The sequence below is a fragment of the Siniperca chuatsi genome, linkage group LG4, assembly GCF_020085105.1.
Source record: "Siniperca chuatsi isolate FFG_IHB_CAS linkage group LG4, ASM2008510v1, whole genome shotgun sequence".
NCBI lineage: Eukaryota > Metazoa > Chordata > Actinopteri > Centrarchiformes > Sinipercidae > Siniperca > Siniperca chuatsi.
This window is the reverse complement of record NC_058045.1, coordinates 10,330,559-10,348,196: the sequence shown is the minus strand read 5'-3', so window position 1 is coordinate 10,348,196 and position 17,638 is coordinate 10,330,559. Positions and strand designations below refer to the sequence as shown.

Here is a 17,638-nt window from a genome sequence, read left to right as displayed (position 1 = left end):
AAAGTAAACTGCTTTATTGTGATTCTCACCCAGGCACAAAAGTCATTTTACCCGTATTTGTGTGTGTGTTTTCATGCGGACTAGTTGGTACTTTTTTACAAGTGTGTCTTCAAAATAATCAGTCAATCGATCAGTCACTTTATTTGTCCCCAAAGGACAATTGATTATGTAGCAGTACACAAAAGGCAAGATAAAAACACAAAGCACATGAACACATTATATAAATACAAAATAGGGAAACAAACTATTAAAATATTAAATATTGAGAATTTGGGTCCTGAAATGGTATAGTGCTCATGTCGCCTAAAATAAAATATACTAAAATGAAATATACCAAAGTAGTGAAAAATGTAATTTAAAAAAAAAAAATCATGAATCATTTATTAGGGTTATTTGTCTGCACTCAAATTTTTGTAGGATTATTGTTGTTATTGTTATTTATCATTGTCTTGTAAGTCATAGCCTAGCCTACGAGAAAATGACAGTTGTAATATCTATTTTTAGTATTGTGAGGAAAATACACTGAAGTAGGAATTTCCGAGTAGCACTTGAAGGCAGCCTGTGACTGCCACTCAGTCAGAAGTTCGCGCTGAAGTTCACGGCTTCGTTTCCAGTATCTGTCCACCAGGGGGCACCGCCCGGGGGAGGCTCAATCCAAACCAATCACTCCGCTTCTCCTCGTACCATGAGCTGAATTTGTCCGGGACAGACCAGGGAAGATGGCGGCCACTGACGCTTCCCGGTCCGAAGCTGCCAAACAGCGACGGCAGGATCAGCTACAGCGATGGCTGGGCTCGGAGACGGATCGGACGGGATCGGAGGCCCGGGAAACATTGAGCGGTTCAGTGACGCGGCGGGCGAAAGTCCGATTCGCCCAAGGAGCCGTGTTTATGGCCGCCTGCTCCGCCGGAGACCGGGAGGAGGTGGCAGCTCTTCTCCGCCAGGGAGCTGACATCAACCACGCCAACATAGACGGACTGACAGCGCTTCATCAGGTAGGAAGCTTAACGTTACTCTCTTAACTGTTAACAACTGTGTTAATATATGTGTTTATGAGTTAACCGCCGAGTTGCTGCTAACTGTCGCTCAACTAGCGTCAACGGTTATCCGTTAATGATCCTCACAGCGAAGAAGCATTAACGTTAACTTATCGTGAAGGTAAAAATGTAAAGTTAATCTAAACATTTACGTAGATTTTTAACGTAGCAGCTACTGTATCTTAAACGAAACCCGTCACTTTATCAACTCCAGATTTGTTTTCTGAAGTCCCAGCCGCAGCACTTCTGGCCTGTGTAGACAGCCACAGTTCGGTTGGTAGTTAGGCTGGGCCATCCGCACTGATGCAGGCTATTTAGTAAGTTATAGGCTTCTCTCTCTGGCGTACACTGTAGGGACAGCAGCGAGCAGCAGACTGTAAAAACCGGTCTCCTCAGAGCCTGTGGGATCATTTTTAGACATTAATAGGCACTGACTGGCAGGCTTGTGTCAGACAGTCTCTGGTGGAGTCTCAGTAAAATAGTAGGTCATTAAAATCAGGGAGGTTTTCATCATCTGATCAACAGATCTTCAGTATTTTTTTGTTGGTGAAAACTCAGACTATTACTATCAACAGGTTCATCTATGGCAGAATCAAAGAGGGTGATTTAACTTTCAGTTTTTAAATTGCAGTTTGAGGGTTGTTGCTTTTGCATGTCCCAAATTGGCTGCACTTCTTCTGAGCATGTTTCAGTCTTAATGCAGCTCAGCCTTAAGGTCCCTCCTTCCCCTCGACTTCAGTCATAACACAGAGGAACAGTCTGGACAACATCACTGTCACACAAGCCCTGGTGATGCAGTATTTCCTCCTGCCTTTATGATACAGCGTGTCATAAACACATTGCTGTCTCTTCGCATACGGTGATCTCACAGTCTCGTGAATTTAACTTGGATATGTAAGTGTGCTTGTCGACATAAAAGATGCTTTTAATTTTTGGAGGGTTTTTTTTTTTTTTTTTTTGGAGTTCCCATGATCAGCTCAGATGAGTAAGTGAGCATGTTCCTGCCTGGATGTTGGGTGATCGTGCCCTCCTTTGGCCCGATCCACATGTCGGTCCATCACCCAGTGTGGTCCCTCTCCTTGCCCTCCATCCCTTTCTCCCCTGTTGCTCATCAGTTGCCTGGCAACCAGAATTAAATATAGGCCCACACTCTCCAAACTTTCCATCGTCTCCATCCAAAGCCTTTCTGTCTTCTCCACTATGCTTTCTCTCTCCTTTGCCCTCCTCCTCCTCCTCCTCCTCCTCCTCCTCCTCCTCCTCTTCTCTCTGTCTCTCTTTCTCCTTCCTTTTGCCAATTCCCCATGGTGGGGACTTTAGGGATTTCGGATGAAGAAATGGAAAACATTCCTCAAACAGCAAAAGCTGCTGTTGTCAAAGGCGATTTCCACAATGAGTCACTTGATGACCCAGTGAAGGAGTCTGCTGGGAGGCTGTCTGTGTGCACCCTCGTACCGCACAGGGTGCATGAAGTACCCTCTGTTCATTCATTCAGCTTGGAGCCCCCACTTGTCCAGAAGGCTCCCCCCACGCTGCGTTCGACTTGCAGGGTTCTGCCTCCGTTTTGATCTACGAGCCTCATCTCAGGCTCTTAAAATGACCACGTTTTTTTCCGACCCTACTACCTGACTAATTATCTTACACTATGAAGGAAGGTGGAGACTTGTAGCAGCTTTGTGATTAGTTGATTTAGCCCAAAAGCAAAGCCTCTTACAGTAGGTGGCTTAAGACGGGCCTATAGACTACAGACACTTGCCGCTGTGGCGATTATAATGAGTGGCTGGAAACGCATTACATTATGGAGTGCAGTCTTGTTCTGAGCAGATGTCATCTCATCAGCTGTTAGTGATGAAATACGACATAGAAACATGTTCCTTGTTTGGGTAGTATCACCTGTGTGAGAAAATACATGAAGCAAAGTGGGACAATAAGAATTCATAAAGACTGGCTTAATTTTTTTCCCCCCAGTAAAAATTATTATTAAGTTATGCGCCTGCCCTTTCCTTACACCAGTACAGATGACTATTTTTTTGTGTATATCAGTAGAGAATCAATAGTGTTTTTGTTAGTAACACTCAATTCAGGCTGGTTTCTATCTGTTTTAGATACCTGCTGGTATTCACTGCTAAATCTTCTCAAGTATTTTTAGCCATGCAAGCTCTAGGAACGGCAATGTTGGTCGGTCGGCCAGGGCACGACTGTGGTCCAGACTGAAATAGCTCCACAGCTGTTTGATGGATTTCCATGAAAGTTTGACCAGAGATTCGTGGTTCTAAGAGGATAAATCCTACTGACTTTGGTGATCCCCTGACTTTTCCTCTAGTGCTACCATGAGGTTGACATTTGTGGTTTTGAGTGAAATGTCTCAACAGCTATCATGAAATCTGGTCTCCCTCAGACTTCCACTGTTGGAAGGATATTACATATTACATTTACATTTCTCTTTCTAGTACAAATCAACTTATTTTGATACTAGTGCAGACATCTGCCTTTGGGGTTTTTTCAAGATTAACACTTATTTCTAGTAAATTATTGAAATATTTGTATTTAAACAGGCTAAAATAATCCTACCTCACTGCCAAGTGTTTTGACTTGCTTTAAGAATTAATTTAATGACTCAATAACCGGAGCTTCTTTGCAGTATAAACAATTGGGGCATTCACAGATCCCACCCTCTGAAGTTTTCTCTCATAAATATTAGCTGAAATTAAAGCAACATATCATAACATAATCCCATGAGGCCCTCATGTGATTCATTTTGGGACTTGTGTTGGATCACATTGGGATCTTAGCTGGACCTTGCCTCAGGAAAAAGCAGCTAAATAGCTTCGCTGTTTCACTCACGCCACAAAATGACTGTTTTGGAAAGTACTTGAGGGCTTTTAGCAGCCCACTTAACAGAAAGTCATTACAACAAGTAGACACAGTAGTCATTGTTTTAGCTCCAGTGCTTTAGTTTAAGTTAATAGATTTTGGAAGTGTCTACAGTTTTGACTTTCACAGCAAACCAAAATGAAGTGGGTCAAAGATCTTCTCTGTTGTACTGAAACTGGACTCTGACTGACGTTTGCTGTCTGGTTTCTATTTTTTTAATGTGCATAGTAGGGATTCTCATAATGAACAACAAACAATAAACACTTGTATAGCAATTCATCATGTGGTTGTGTGTCCTCTGGCAGGCCTGCATTGATGAAAATGCTGAGATGGTGCAGTTTCTGGTGGAGAGCGGGAGTGACGTCAACAGAGGGGACAACGAGGGCTGGACTCCTCTGCACGCTGCAGCATCCTGCGGCTTCATCCAGATCACTAAGTGAGTGCCGACTGTCACCACACTGTCACGACACTGCCATTATAATTCAAGTAGTCCTGAGTATTTAGAAAGTATAGGCCTACATTGAATTTTAGTCAGTTTAGATCTAGACAATGTACAGGATATTGTAATAGACAACAGTGATGTCAGGTAATACACATTAAACTAATATATATTACACTGTATTCTGGTTTTACTGTCACTGTATGTTGACTGTGTTTTTCCCTCTGAAGATACCTGATAGAGCACGGCGCTCACGTCGGGGCGGTGAACAGTGAAGGAGAGCTTCCTCTTGACGTGGCCACAGAAGACGCCATGGAGAGACTTCTCAAAGCTGAAATCAAAAAACAAGGTGAGGAATTGCTCCGTACCCACATTAACACCTCCACTCCAACCTAAAGTCCAATGTTGCATCTAGTCAGTCCTGTTGAGACATAAGCATGTGATCTTTATAATAATCTCAAGTACATGATAACTTCAGTATGTCACGTGTTTATGTTATCATCAGAATTAACGCTAATGTGAGAATTTGACAACAGTCAAGGCTCTGTGATCATCAGTTAAAATGATAATTTTATTACATATCAACAACAGTTATTAATTATAACTTGTTTATGTAATTTTTCAAGCAAAAACATTTACTTGTTCCTGCTTCTCAAATGTGAGGATTTGCTGCTTTTGGTGTTTTACACTTACAATGTGTCTGTACATGAAGTATCAGATCATAATTTACAAATGCCAGCTCGAAGGAGGCTGCAGATGTTTGAAGTAATGTGAGTGTTAGGTACTTTACTGTATATTTCCATGTGGTTTGAATGAGTGATTCTCAACAGCTTTGGCAGTAAACTTTTTCTATGAGCGGAATCAATTCATAAATCAGAAAAATACAGAAATACAGAGCCCAGGCTACTTGGAGCGAAAAACTAGAGCTGAAAATCACTAAAATCATTCTCATTAATATATAACCCCTAAACTTGCTTTGCATTTTTGTCCTGTTTTTACAAGCGGTCACATTTCGCTCTGAGTAGACAAAAATAGGCAAAGAAATGAGGACAAAGTCACCGTGTACCAAATGTTCTGTGACCTTCATAGTACTGAAGTGTACTGCGGCTCCAGGCTTATATCTTTATCACTGTCAAATTCACACATTGTTGAGCTCCATCATGCCACTGAAATCACAGATGACAAATATAGGATAAACGAATATGAAACTGAATATTTTGTCTTTTGTCTGCAGCTTACAGTATGTGTTATAGAAACTGACAAGTGATTTTTTTTTTTTCAATTTTCAAAGGTCTAAAATCATTTCCAATGATTTCATCAATCAATTTGTGTGTGTGTCTGCCTTTTTTAATTGCCACTGTTCATGTGTGCGTCACAGGAATAGACGTGGACAAGGCCAGAAAGGAGGAGGAGAGGATCATGCTCCAGGACGCCATGGCGGTGCTGGCAGGAGGTGGCACTCTCACACCTCACCCAAACACCAAGGCGACCGCTCTGCACGTTGCCGCTGCCAAAGGCTACATCGAAGTCCTGAAGTGAGCATCAGGCCGCACACATGAGAGCAATGACAGCTTGTTAGCTTCTGTCTTATTTTGGTCTCACACCAAGTCAAACTGATTTTATTCATAGCCTTGTCCTCTCCTGCTGGGTATTCCTCATCTTCTCCCCCTCTTGTTTGCTTCCCTCCCCTTGTCCTTGCCTTGCTCAGGGTGCTGTTACAGTGTGGGGTGGATGTGGACAGCATGGACATAGACGGGTGGACGCCCCTGCATGCAGCAGCTCACTGGGGGCAGGAGGAGGTCTGCATCCAGCTTGCTGACAACATGTGTGATATGGGTGCCGTCAACAATGTGGTGAGCGCGAGACAAACAACCTTTCCTTAGCATAAACTCTTGTGATTGAAGCCTCTATTTCTGCCATGACTAATGATGTACTGTGAATGTCCTTGTAGGGCCAAACACCTCTAGACGTTGCAGATGAGAGCCTTGCGGACACACTGGAGCAGCTACAGAAGAAACAGAACGCTGTGAGTCTGCCTTCACACAGGCTCCGCAACTATCTCACTAAGTTAGATAAACCTGATATGATTGATAGTGTTACAGCTGCAAATGTTCTCTGTGTTTATGTGTGTTTATATTCCTCTTCAGTTACGCAGCTTGAAAGAGAAACAGACTCCTGTTATTGAGCCGGGCCCGCAAATCTCCATGGTACCAGTACGCACACGCAGGTCAGTGCCAGTGTGTTGGTGTGTGGGCATGAGTTTGTGTGTGTGTGCGTGTATGTGTGTGTGTGTATGTGGCACATGCTACGCTGTTCCTCAGCTGAATCCCAGTAATCCCAGTACCAGCAGTTTGCATGCAGGTATGATGTTAACAGTCCCAGCATTCCTTTGAACCACGTTACTTCTATCCACTGACATGACACTGGATAGATGTAGCGGTCAGCGACATTTTGTGTCCCAGGTTCATACTGAGTACTAACTGTTTTCAGTATGTAGTGTGTACACATTGGAGAAATGAAAAATATGTAGTATACACTAAAATATCAACATGCATACTAAAGTCCAGCATGGTTTTAATGGACACTGTCTGACACTGCAACAGAGAGGGAGAGAAATAATCAACTCTGGCTTACTAAAATAAGCCAACACAAAAATAAAGTAAGAAAAGTAAAATTAAATAAAACAATGCATTCATTTCAAAATAAAATAAAATAATAAATCAACTTTAGAGCATTTATAAGTAGCTCTTTTGGGTTTGCAATCACTATATCAGTATCTATCATTAAGCAGTGAATTGTCTGGAAAATTAAAATACCAAGACAGTAATATCTGTTTTTGGCTAATCTACCAAATGAAATAACTGACAAATCATGATACTTAAACACATTGCTCACTACATAACATTGTCCACAACAGTCTAATACACCCAGAGATGATACAGTGAGAGTTACGTCTGTATTAACAATATGCTTAATCCTGTAACGGTTGACACATTTATATTGTCTCATTGTATACGAATATTGCCCAACCCTACTAGCTCTTAGTAAAGTTTTCAAATTTTATACTGGCAGTAGTTCAGAACTTCAAGTACACAAGCATCTAAGTAAATTTCTTGCATACTAAAAGCCAAAATAGTACACTGTGTAATTAGTACAAAGCATATACTTAGTATATAGTATGTGGTTGGGACACATTGTTTCGTCATTCATGTGGATGCTCTGTTGCTATTTTATGCCCATGGGTTTGTATAAAAATTTGCATTATCACAAACCGAGGAAAGAGCATAAAAAAAGCGTGAAATAAGTGATTAAGTAAAAAGCTGTAGGTTGAAGTGACGTGAAATGGTGATCTAGTGATAAGACAGCAATGCTACACATGGCATCACAGAAAGTGACCCACTGTTCCACCCACTGACGTGTTGATTGGCGCATGCTCGCTCTAATTGGCTGCACGTGGAATGATTGCCCTCACTGATCAGCTCCCTGCATGCCACCTGTTGTTCCACCCCACCTTGGCCCCGCCCCTGCAGGACTTCTATCTCTCGTATGAGCAGTAAAGAGAAGATCTGCCTCCATGAGCGCGAGAAGCACCCGTCTCCTGCCCTGCCGAGCAGCCCGGCTGAGGATGAGGAGGAGGAAGGCCAGACGGGACAGAGTCAATCTCAGAGCCAGGGGAAGGCCTCCAGTAGCTCCAGCTCGGAGGAGGAGAGCGAATCCGAGAGCGATGCAGAGTCCGGTAAGAGAAACTGCTGCTGAGAGATAAGTTGTATTTAAGAACTAACGTGTTTTATCAGATGGGTTTCATGACTTTTATGATTTTAGTACTGATTCATTAATTGCTGACCTTTGCGTGGTTGCAGAGAAAGTGAAAAGCAGAGAGATTATCAACAACTTGAACAACAAACGCAACGCCACCAGCCTGCTTCCTACCTCCATGTCAACGAGTACTGCTGCAAGCCAAGCGAAAAAGGTACTATATAGAGATATTTTATAGAGAACATCAAGAGTCTGTTTTTAGCTCCATGACAACAATACTGAACAATAAAGATGATGACTTTTACTGATTGTAGCAGGACCCAAGCAAGCCCCCAGCCACTGAGGCCCCAGGATCCTGGAGAACGTCTCTGAGGAAGGCAGGCAGCTCGGTGACTCTGGGCTCAGCCGGACTGCCCGACTCCAGCCAGGACCCCAGCAGACCTCCAGACACTGGCCTGGGAATGATCCGCTCTGCCTCCAGCCCCCGCCTCAGCTCTGAGGCTGACACCAAGGTACGCACCACATGATTCAAGGATTTATACACCCATGAAACCAGTTATTATTATATAAATCTAACGTGACTCCAAATAAAGGCTTCTTTCACAGCTTCCTTTCGCTGAGTCACATAAAACTAATGCTCCGATCTCATGCCTTGTTCTCAGGAGCCGAGGCTGGCTCGGGTACCGCCCATTCCAACACGGAGACTCTTCAGTATTCCAGACAGCAGCCCTGACAACTCCAACAGGTGGGCCTGTGCTCTCATGTGCTTCTGTGCTTGTGAAATCAGAGTCTGTTTGAGTGAGTCACTGCATATGTGCCCTTGTCACCCTGTCTCTCCCTCAGTTGGCTAAGCCGTAGCTCCTCTTACACACGGCGCCTTCATAGTCAATCAGGGAATGATCTCACTAGTTCCACCCCCTCTTTGCTTCTCAGGTCAGTCATGCTGCTCACTTCCCATCTTGTATTTGTTTGCTCTCCTGTTTGTGTGTGATTGTTTTTGCTGTGTCACAGCTTATTACATTCCCACAGCAGTGAATACTAATTTGTGTGTGTGTGTGTGGCTGTGAAAGATGCCTTTGTGTTTCCAATGGGCTTTGTCTTTCTAGCTCATCTTATGGAAAGAGACTGGATGACCCCACTGTGACCTCAGCTAGCACAGGAACAAGCTCTACTGGACTCAGTCGCTTTAATAGTGTCTTGGGCCAGAGGTATTTCAGTTTTATACTCATTTTCCAAAAGAAATTTCCTCACTTATCTGAAAGATCTGATAGCCACCTCTTATCTTTCGCCCTAAGACTTCCTCAGGAACAGACAGAAAAGAAGGATCAGTCTGCCGTCTCCAACTCTCAGAGCACGACCACAGGCGAGCAGGAGACCAAGCAGAGGCGCAAGTGAGTCGAGGCTTTTGTGTATGTGTGTGGATGGCAAAGGGCTGATGTTTGTAAACTGTGGGCCTGATGGTGCTGCATTGAATCTAAAAGTGTGTGACTTGTGTAGATCATATCTGACACCAGTGCGGGATGAGGAGGCAGAGGCACAGAGGAAGGCTCGGTCCCGACACGCTCGTCAGTCCCGCCGCTCCACTCAGGTACAAATGTCACCTGCTCAGATGTTCACTGCAGATTCTAGTTTATAAACTTTAAAAGTATTGTGTGTCAGTCTGGTACATGAGATGGTGTTATCTCTTTTTCATATCAAGGGGGTGACGCTAACAGATCTGCAGGAGGCAGAGAAGACGATGAAGACGGACAACAAAGGGAGAGACAAGAAGGAGGAGGAAGAGAAAGAGAAAGAAGCAAAAGCGAAGAAGGGAGAGGAGGGGGTGAGAGCCATATATCACACTTATAGGCCTGTGTTGGCTGCTCTTATATAATGTCATGTGACATCACATAGCAGGGGATACTGTGTTTACAGGAAGTGAGCTGGAGGTCTCGTATTGCCAGTCTGCAGAAGTCCGACCTGCTGGGCCTCACACAGCCCACTGGCACTCCACGGCCTCAGACATCTGACAGGAGAGGTGTGCATCACCATTTCCCTTTGCTAACAAAATGTAGAGCTTGATGATGTGGTGTTTGTTGAACTATTTGATTTGCTTTTAAACGACTGCCTTCTGTCTGGCTTTGTTCCAGATGTTGAGGCCAGCACAGGGGAGAGTGAGACAGAGCGATGGGCCAGGGAGCGCAGGGAGAGGAGACAAGCTCGGGCCAGAAGGAAGGCACAGAGGACCGGGGAGGTAAACACGGCAGACATCTTTTTGTCTGGAAAATAGATGCAGGACGGATACCAAACCATGCTAACAAGAAAAGACAGATTCAGCAGTAGTTAAATGTAAAGGGAAGTTGGATAAAATGAGTAGCAATAAAAAAACAATTTCGTAACTTGACTTTAGTGTTTTATAAGAACATGTTGTGCTGTCTGTGTCATCTGCAGAGTGATGACAATGATCCCAGTGGAGAGGAAGAGTTCTCAGGCAGTGGGCTGGATCCACAGGTGTGTGTGTTTATATGTGGTCTCAGTGGACTTTAACCTAAGACACTGGCCATAACTTGTTTGCTTGTTTTCTCTGTTTACAGACAGACCAACACTTGAGTTCCAGGTATGAATTCAGCCTTTGACCTGTTTGATTTGCCCTATTTGTTCATTCTGTCAGCACAGTCTCTATGATAGCTGTATCTCTGACCTCTAAACTCTGTCCTCTACTCAGGTCGGACATATCCTATAACGACTGTACCCAGGGAGAAGGCTCTGAGACCAAGGATTTTAAGAAGGTCAGCAAACAAAACTGATATTGAGGTCACAATTTTTTTCTTGTTTGTCCCAGTTATTTACTGCTCTGTGTGTGTGTGTGTGTGTGTGTGTGTGTGTGTGTGTGTGTGTGTGTGTGTGTCAGTTGTTCGAGGAGGTCTCCAGAGAAAACAGTCAGCTCCAGTCTCAGCTGCAGGACACCCAGAGGATTGTCAGTCAGACTAGACTGGACCTAGAAAAGGCCACACAGGTAATGACACAGACGCACTTTGAGTTAAAGACTATTATTTAATTATTTATTAATTAAACTATTATTGCAATCTTTCCCCATGCAAAGACAAAAGGAAGCATCTTAAAGTGGTCAGACTGGTAATCGACAGGTTCTATAATTGTGGCCAGTATTTATCTTTTTTGGACTTCCTGTTTCTATGTTCAGTTCATGTGGCTATCACATGTTATGCTGCCTATCCAAACCTTATTCTTTTTATCCCAAATCATATTTTTGAAGATGGAAACGCAACAAACATCTCTTTCTCTCTGTTTTTTAGTCCTTGGAAAAACAAAGCAAATGTTAAAGCCCTCAAGATTTGAATCTTGGTTTAAACATTGTTGTGTGACATCAAAAGCGAGAATGTGGAAATATTAGAATATAAGAAGAACTAATTCAGTCGAAAAGATGAAAAGTTAAATTCATTAGTAATACGGTGCACCCTTGACCTCATCAGTGCACTCAGGGGTTATACCTCTAGAGCCTTACTTAGTCTGGTATGACCAATAGCTTATGGTGGCTAACGTTAGCAAGATATTGCTGTGTAAATGACTGAGTCAGTTCACTGACTTAATGACTCGTCTCTACTTGTGTTCCTGTTACGCCACATTTAAGCACGTCACATAAACATTTCAGGGTTTTTTTCACAAAAGTAAACACATTGTACTTCAGCAGGAGACAACATTCATCGAAATCAGTCACTATTCATCGTATAGCGTGTGCAGCGTTTTTGTGTTCTCTAGTGAGAATTAATATTCCCTATTCATACCTGAAATTACCCCGTGATTTATACATATACATTATAAAAATATTTTGCAATCAATGGTCCATAACAGAGATTTAGATTTAGATAGCTGCCAGAGGAAAGAATGACCTGAGTTGTGTTCAAATTGTTTTGTATTTTGCCCCTAAGTACAATTCCCTGTATAATGTGTAGTGTAGTTCCCTTTCACTCACTCTGTCAGATTGCCCAAAGATGATGATGTCTTTCAAAGGAGAGACAGAGGGAGAGACAGAGATAGAGGGAGACAGAGGGTGAGAGCGACAGAGGGTGAGAGAGAGAGAGAGACACGCAGACACAGAGAGAGAGACACAGAGACAGACAGAGAGAGAGAGACACAGAGACAGACAGAGAGAGAGACAGACAGACAGAGAGAGGGAGAGAGAGAGACAGAGGGTGAGAGAGAGAGACAGAGGGTGAGAGAGAGAGAGACGCAGACACAGAGACAGACAGACAGAGACAGACAGAGAGAGAGAGAGAAACACAGAGAGAAAGACAGACAGAGAGAGAGAGACAGACAAACACAGAAAGAGAAACACAGAGAGAAAGACAGACAGAGAGAGAAACACAGAGACAGAGAGACCAGTAGCTACTGTTAGCAAACACAGATAATGCTGTGTTAACTTGCTACTGTTACACTATGTTTCACTCTTTACCACCATCCTGTACTTGTCACTTGTGGACGCAGTGGTTGTTGTTCAGCAAAAGTTGCAGTCTTGCTTTAATTGGAAATGCAAATGAGCAAAAGAGAACATCCATATCAAGATATATATATTGATATTCGTAATGTCTTTATGCACACAGGCCTTCTAGTGATCAGGTAAACCTACTGTTGGTGATGATGGTAATGTTATTGATTTGTTGTATCCAACAGAGACAGGAGCGCTTCACTGACTGTTCAGCCTTGCTGGACCTGGAGAGAAAGGTAATGCATCCCTGCTGATGATGTTACCTGTTGTTGTTGTTGTTGTTGTTGTTGTTGTTGTAGCTTCAACTGCCTCACTACTGCCACCCCTGCTGTGTGTTGACGCTCTCTCCTCTCTTCCCCCCACTTGAACCATTTTCTCACCTGTTTTCACTAACCTTTTGTGATCCTCCTCCTTCTCTACATCACTTCCTCTCTGCCCCCCACTCTCCCTCACGTTTCCCTGGCATCAGGACCGGAGGATGTTGGAGCGGCGAATGGCAGAGCTGGAGGAGGAGCTGAAGGTGAGGAGACATTCAGAATGAATCTTATCATGGCCACAGACACTTTGCATGCTTCTGCTTGATTAGCTTGGCTTTAGCTTGTGCAGGCCAGCAGTGTTGTGGAGGTACACTGTGGAGTTGTTTTATACAGTACACGGAAGGTTTGATCTTTTTTTTTATCTGTTACATGATGGGTTGATTTGGTTGTTCACATTACTGGATGTTTCTGTTTGCCAGCCTAACAACTACCTCAACCGGGTATTTTTTCCCATCTGATCTTTGCACTCTCATAATTGTGGATGTGAAATGCCTTATTTATAAATTGTCCAACGTTTCCAGTAATACAGAATGAATAGGTAAAGAATGTAAGTCCTTTTCTTTAAAGGAATAGTTCAACATTTTGGGAACTATGCTTATGCCGGGAGTTAGATGAGAAGATTGATACCACTCTCATGTCTGTACGATACTTCTACTATCTAATGTACTGCCAGCAGCCGTTTATCTTAGCTTAGCATAAGGACTGCAGACAAGGGGAAACTAGCCTGGCTCTGTCTAAAGGTAACTTCAGTCTCTGGACTGGAGTCTCTGCTGGGTGCCTGCTTGTTGTTAAGCAGGCCTCCAAAATAATACAGAGCAATCAGCCATACCTGGATGAGCTATATGATGCTACAAGCCATTATCAGAGATGACACTCATCCAAGCCATCATTTATTTTCACTGCTACCATCTGGTAAGCGATATCAAGGTACACACCACTCATTTTAAAGACTCATTTTGTTGTTTTTACACTTCAGCTTTTGTACCGATTAAACAGATGAGATATAACGTGTTAATTAGTGAGGTCTGGAGGGTGCTGGTAGGCCGATTGTGTTACCTTCGTACAGAGTCAGGCTAGCTGTTTCCTCCCGTTTCCAATTTCCAGTCTTAATGCTAAGCTAAGCTAACAGGCTGCTGGCTGTAGCTTCATATTTAGTGGACAGACATGAGTGGTATCGATCTTCTCATCTGACTCTCAGCAACAAAGCAAACAGTGATGGAGGAAGTATTCAGATCCTTTACTTTAGGGAAAGTATCAATACAACAATGTAAAAAGACCCCATTACAAGTAAAAGTATTGTATTCACATTCCTACCTAAGTAAAAATACATGAGTTATCATAAGTATAAGTACTCATTCTTTGTTACCTCTTTGAGCCTCGAACAATTATTTAAATGAAAATATCTGAGAAGTTTAGAGGGGAAATGTCTCTTTGGTGGAACTGCTAACAACTCACAGATATCTGAAACATGAGGAGGAGACGCAACTACACTTATAAGGGGTTATAAACCGAAAAGGAGAACCACTGGTTTAATCTTTAACAATGTGTTGAATTTTAGAAGCTTATCAGATGTTTTTAATGTTAAATCTTCAACTGAAAAGTAATTAGTAACTAATGTCAAATAAATGTAGTGGAGTAGAAGTATAAAGTAACAGAAAATGGAAATACTCAAGTAAAGTGCAAGTACCTCAAAACTGTACTTAAATACAGTACTTGAGTAAATGTTACTTTCCACCACTGAAAGCAAATAAGTGTATTTCCCTAAATGTCAAACTATTCCTTTAAAATTTTTTTTAACATGATCTGATTCTAGGATGCAAAAAAATATTTTATTTGGATTACTACATTTTTATTTTTAATAAAATACTCTCTTTTAAATGTGATTGAAAACAATTTCTGTGCTGTTATTTCTAGTTCTCTGCCACCAGACTTTTTTTAAGCTCCTGGTTTTAGGCTTTTGACACGTCAGTGTGTCCTGTAGAGGATTCAAACACGACTTCACACTAGTTCTAGGTAATATGCAGTACACCGTTTTGGTAAATGAGAACAATTACTGTATGTAAGGATCTTATTAGTTCAGTTTCTAATATCAAACTTCTTGCCCATGCTAAAGCCAGATATCCACAAGACTCTGTAGCAGGATGGGTAACAACTGAAATTATGACCCATGTGCTTTGTTTTTCCACATTTCACCCAAACTATGTCTTCATCAGAATAAACGTTGATGCATCATTTCATGACCAAAGTTATGCAAGCATGGCAGCAAAGATCACCGTCCTTGTGGTTTACAGAAAACGTAACAACTTAAGAATTACCCCACTAAACTGTATTTAACACAACATTAATTAAAAGTCCTGCTTCCTTTTAAATTTTGTGGTAACAGCTTTGTTAGACACATTTATGCAGTGATATGAATAAATCAGCCCCCTCCCTTCAAGTGGCCCATTAACAGTGTAACCTTTCTGTAGCTGTTTAATAGACATTTTGACATCTCACAGTGGATAAAAAGAATAGATGTAATTAATAAGGTTCCTGGTATTGTGTGTGCTGGCTCACTGTCACACTGTCGCTGCTTACTGCAACATTTAAATTAAACAGCGATAACGTCAAACTGTCTGCTGTGAAAACTGCCGATAATATGTAATCTTAACATCCAATATCGCATTTCACTGACATGGAAAAAAAGCAATAAAATGAAATTCAAACTGGTTTTGTATTTTGATTTGTTGTTAATGTGAGCTCCATTTTTACCACCAGGTTCTGGTTGACCTGAGAGCAGACAACCAGCGTCTTAAAGATGAAAATGGAGCACTGATCCGTGTCATCAGCAAACTCTCCAAATAGATGGAGAGAGACACGAAGAGCAGGGAACCCCCTCCCCCTCCCCCCATCCATCCATCCATCCATCCCTCCCTCCCTCCTTCCACACATTCCTCCCAGTGCCAAAGAGCGAGAGAGAGTGAGAGAGGAGAGAAGAGAGAAGCAGCAGAATGTCCTACGTACATTAACACAGCTTGACTTGGATTGTGATGCCTCTCTATGAACAGCTGGAGTGGCTTTAGCGTGCCTTAATGCCCCTTTGTCACAGGAAGACCTATGGCATGAAGGCCTGTGGCTGCGGTCAGAGGCTTGCACAGTAGCAACATGAGACTTGACAACAGCCTGAATGTTCCACGGCTGGTGCAACACACAAAACACAACATCTACTACGACTGTGCATCAGGGGAACACGAACATGCACACACATTCCTACGCGTGCATCACACACTTCCTCGATGCACATTCCACGAGCGCACGAGGCAGCTTGGGCCTTAAAGCTCCCACTTAGTATTTATTTTTTGTGAACACACTCACGGCACACATTCACAAATTTACCCCACTCACAGATCAAATCTAATGTTTTGTCAAGCAATAAAGGTTTTGGGTGTAGGTCTTTAAAAAAAACAACCCAGCTCTGAAAAGCATTTCAGGCTCTGTCTTTACATTCGGCAACATCCTGACGACGGGGAAGTCCATGAAGCTCTGTTGGGTTGTTTTGTTTCCACATGCAAGTGTTTGAACCCACCTACCTCTCCACCTATGCACTTCCCCACATACATTTTTATTTTTGTGACCACAGACACTCCATGCTCTTAAAAACAAAAAAATGACCGCAGAACCAGGTCAGTCGACCACAGCACTTTACTCTCTGCAAAGCAAGAAAAGATCTGCGAGGCTTTGCCCGTCCTCCAGACAGACAAACTTATTTCAGAGCAGCGCCTTCTCACTTAGCAAGTGGAGGGAGAAGTTACCCATAGCTGAAGGTCAAAGGTCATTGCACAATTATAGAAATTGCTGTTCTGTCAAAGCCTATTATGCTATGGATGGTTTTAATTATTACCATTGATAAAAATATTATTTTCATAGTTTTTCATTGTCAATTCCTCTCTTACAAGGGAGCATGGTTATGTATATTAAATGTGTATAAATATTAGTCTTGAATAATACCCCCTTTGAAGTAAAATTCCATGTAGCCTTTCTTCACATGTTGGTTTTCTAATATATTGAATGGATGTCGGCACCCTAATAAAGAAAAAAGTGTGTTTGTAGCGACTGCCTGGTTATTATGTACACTGTGAGAATTTGTATCCAACTCCATCACTAAAATATTACATTACTCTTTGACCCATCCATAACTCTCAATCTTACTTGGATTCCTGGCTTCTTAGTAACGTGCTGTGACTGATGGAGTCATCAAATTGTGCACTTTAGAGATTTGTGGTCACCTGGTTGTTTGTCTTTTTGCTGCTTCACCCACATTATACTTGTATCATCCCTGCATACAGTTGTTCTGTTTTCTAGTAGCCAGATGTCCTACATCACTGGGGAGAAAAAAAAAAGAGGAACAGAACAGCTGCAACACGGAGACGCTCACACACAGTGAGCATAAGATGTATTAACAATATGTTTGGACTGTTACATAAATCTACTACTGCTCCCAGGTGGACAGTACATCATGAGTGGCTTGACTGACGTGATAGAAGCGTTGTTACATATGCTGGGTGAGTGCTCAGTAGATGCCTGGGCAAAGCTGTAAGAGTCCCGTTGTTTTCTGAGCTCCCTTTGATTTGCACTAAAGTGAAGTTAACACCAGTCATCCATCTGTTTGTCTCATCTGAGAGCAGAGAGATGGACCACTGTCCTGCAGGGTAGAAGTACTGACAACAAGCTGAGCTCCTAATAAGGAAGGGCAGGC

General features: G+C 42.5%; 1 protein-coding gene across 8 annotated transcripts; it reads left to right on the top strand.

Annotated features, from left to right (window-relative positions):
- Window positions 1–568: 568 nt before the first annotated feature.
- On the top strand, window positions 569–16,991 carry zmp:0000001167 (protein phosphatase 1 regulatory subunit 12A). 8 transcript variants are annotated; one of them, XM_044194498.1, is made up of 25 exons: window positions 570–995; window positions 4,214–4,344; window positions 4,578–4,696; window positions 5,726–5,882; window positions 6,056–6,200; window positions 6,299–6,373; window positions 6,495–6,574; window positions 7,878–8,083; window positions 8,208–8,317; window positions 8,421–8,615; window positions 8,766–8,848; window positions 8,947–9,036; window positions 9,210–9,311; window positions 9,399–9,494; window positions 9,601–9,691; window positions 9,803–9,925; window positions 10,018–10,120; window positions 10,233–10,336; window positions 10,534–10,593; window positions 10,677–10,699; window positions 10,808–10,871; window positions 10,994–11,098; window positions 12,772–12,822; window positions 13,056–13,106; window positions 15,661–16,991. In XM_044194498.1, exons 1-25 carry the CDS (start codon window positions 720–722, stop codon window positions 15,745–15,747), a joined length of 2,727 nt encoding a protein of 908 aa, XP_044050433.1. In that variant the 5' UTR covers window positions 570–719; the 3' UTR covers window positions 15,748–16,991. The 8 variants fall into 8 exon arrangements, with proteins under 8 accessions (XP_044050438.1, XP_044050441.1, XP_044050433.1 ...); XM_044194499.1 differs by having other exon boundaries at window positions 571–995; window positions 7,902–8,083; window positions 8,418–8,615; XM_044194497.1 differs by having other exon boundaries at window positions 572–995; window positions 8,418–8,615.
- Window positions 16,992–17,638: the final 647 nt, after the last annotated feature.

Bases quoted from the DNA above. Each gene is read 5' to 3' on its own strand.
- zmp:0000001167 (XM_044194497.1), top strand. From the start codon at position 720: ATGGCGGCCACTGACGCTTCCCGGTCCGAAGCTGCCAAACAGCGACGG. The intron at 6,374-6,494 runs GTGAGTCTGCCT...ATTCCTCTTCAG, and splicing joins TACAGAAGAAACAGAACGCT to TTACGCAGCTTGAAAGAGAA. The intron at 10,872-10,993 runs GTCAGCAAACAA...TGTGTGTGTCAG, and splicing joins AGACCAAGGATTTTAAGAAG to TTGTTCGAGGAGGTCTCCAG.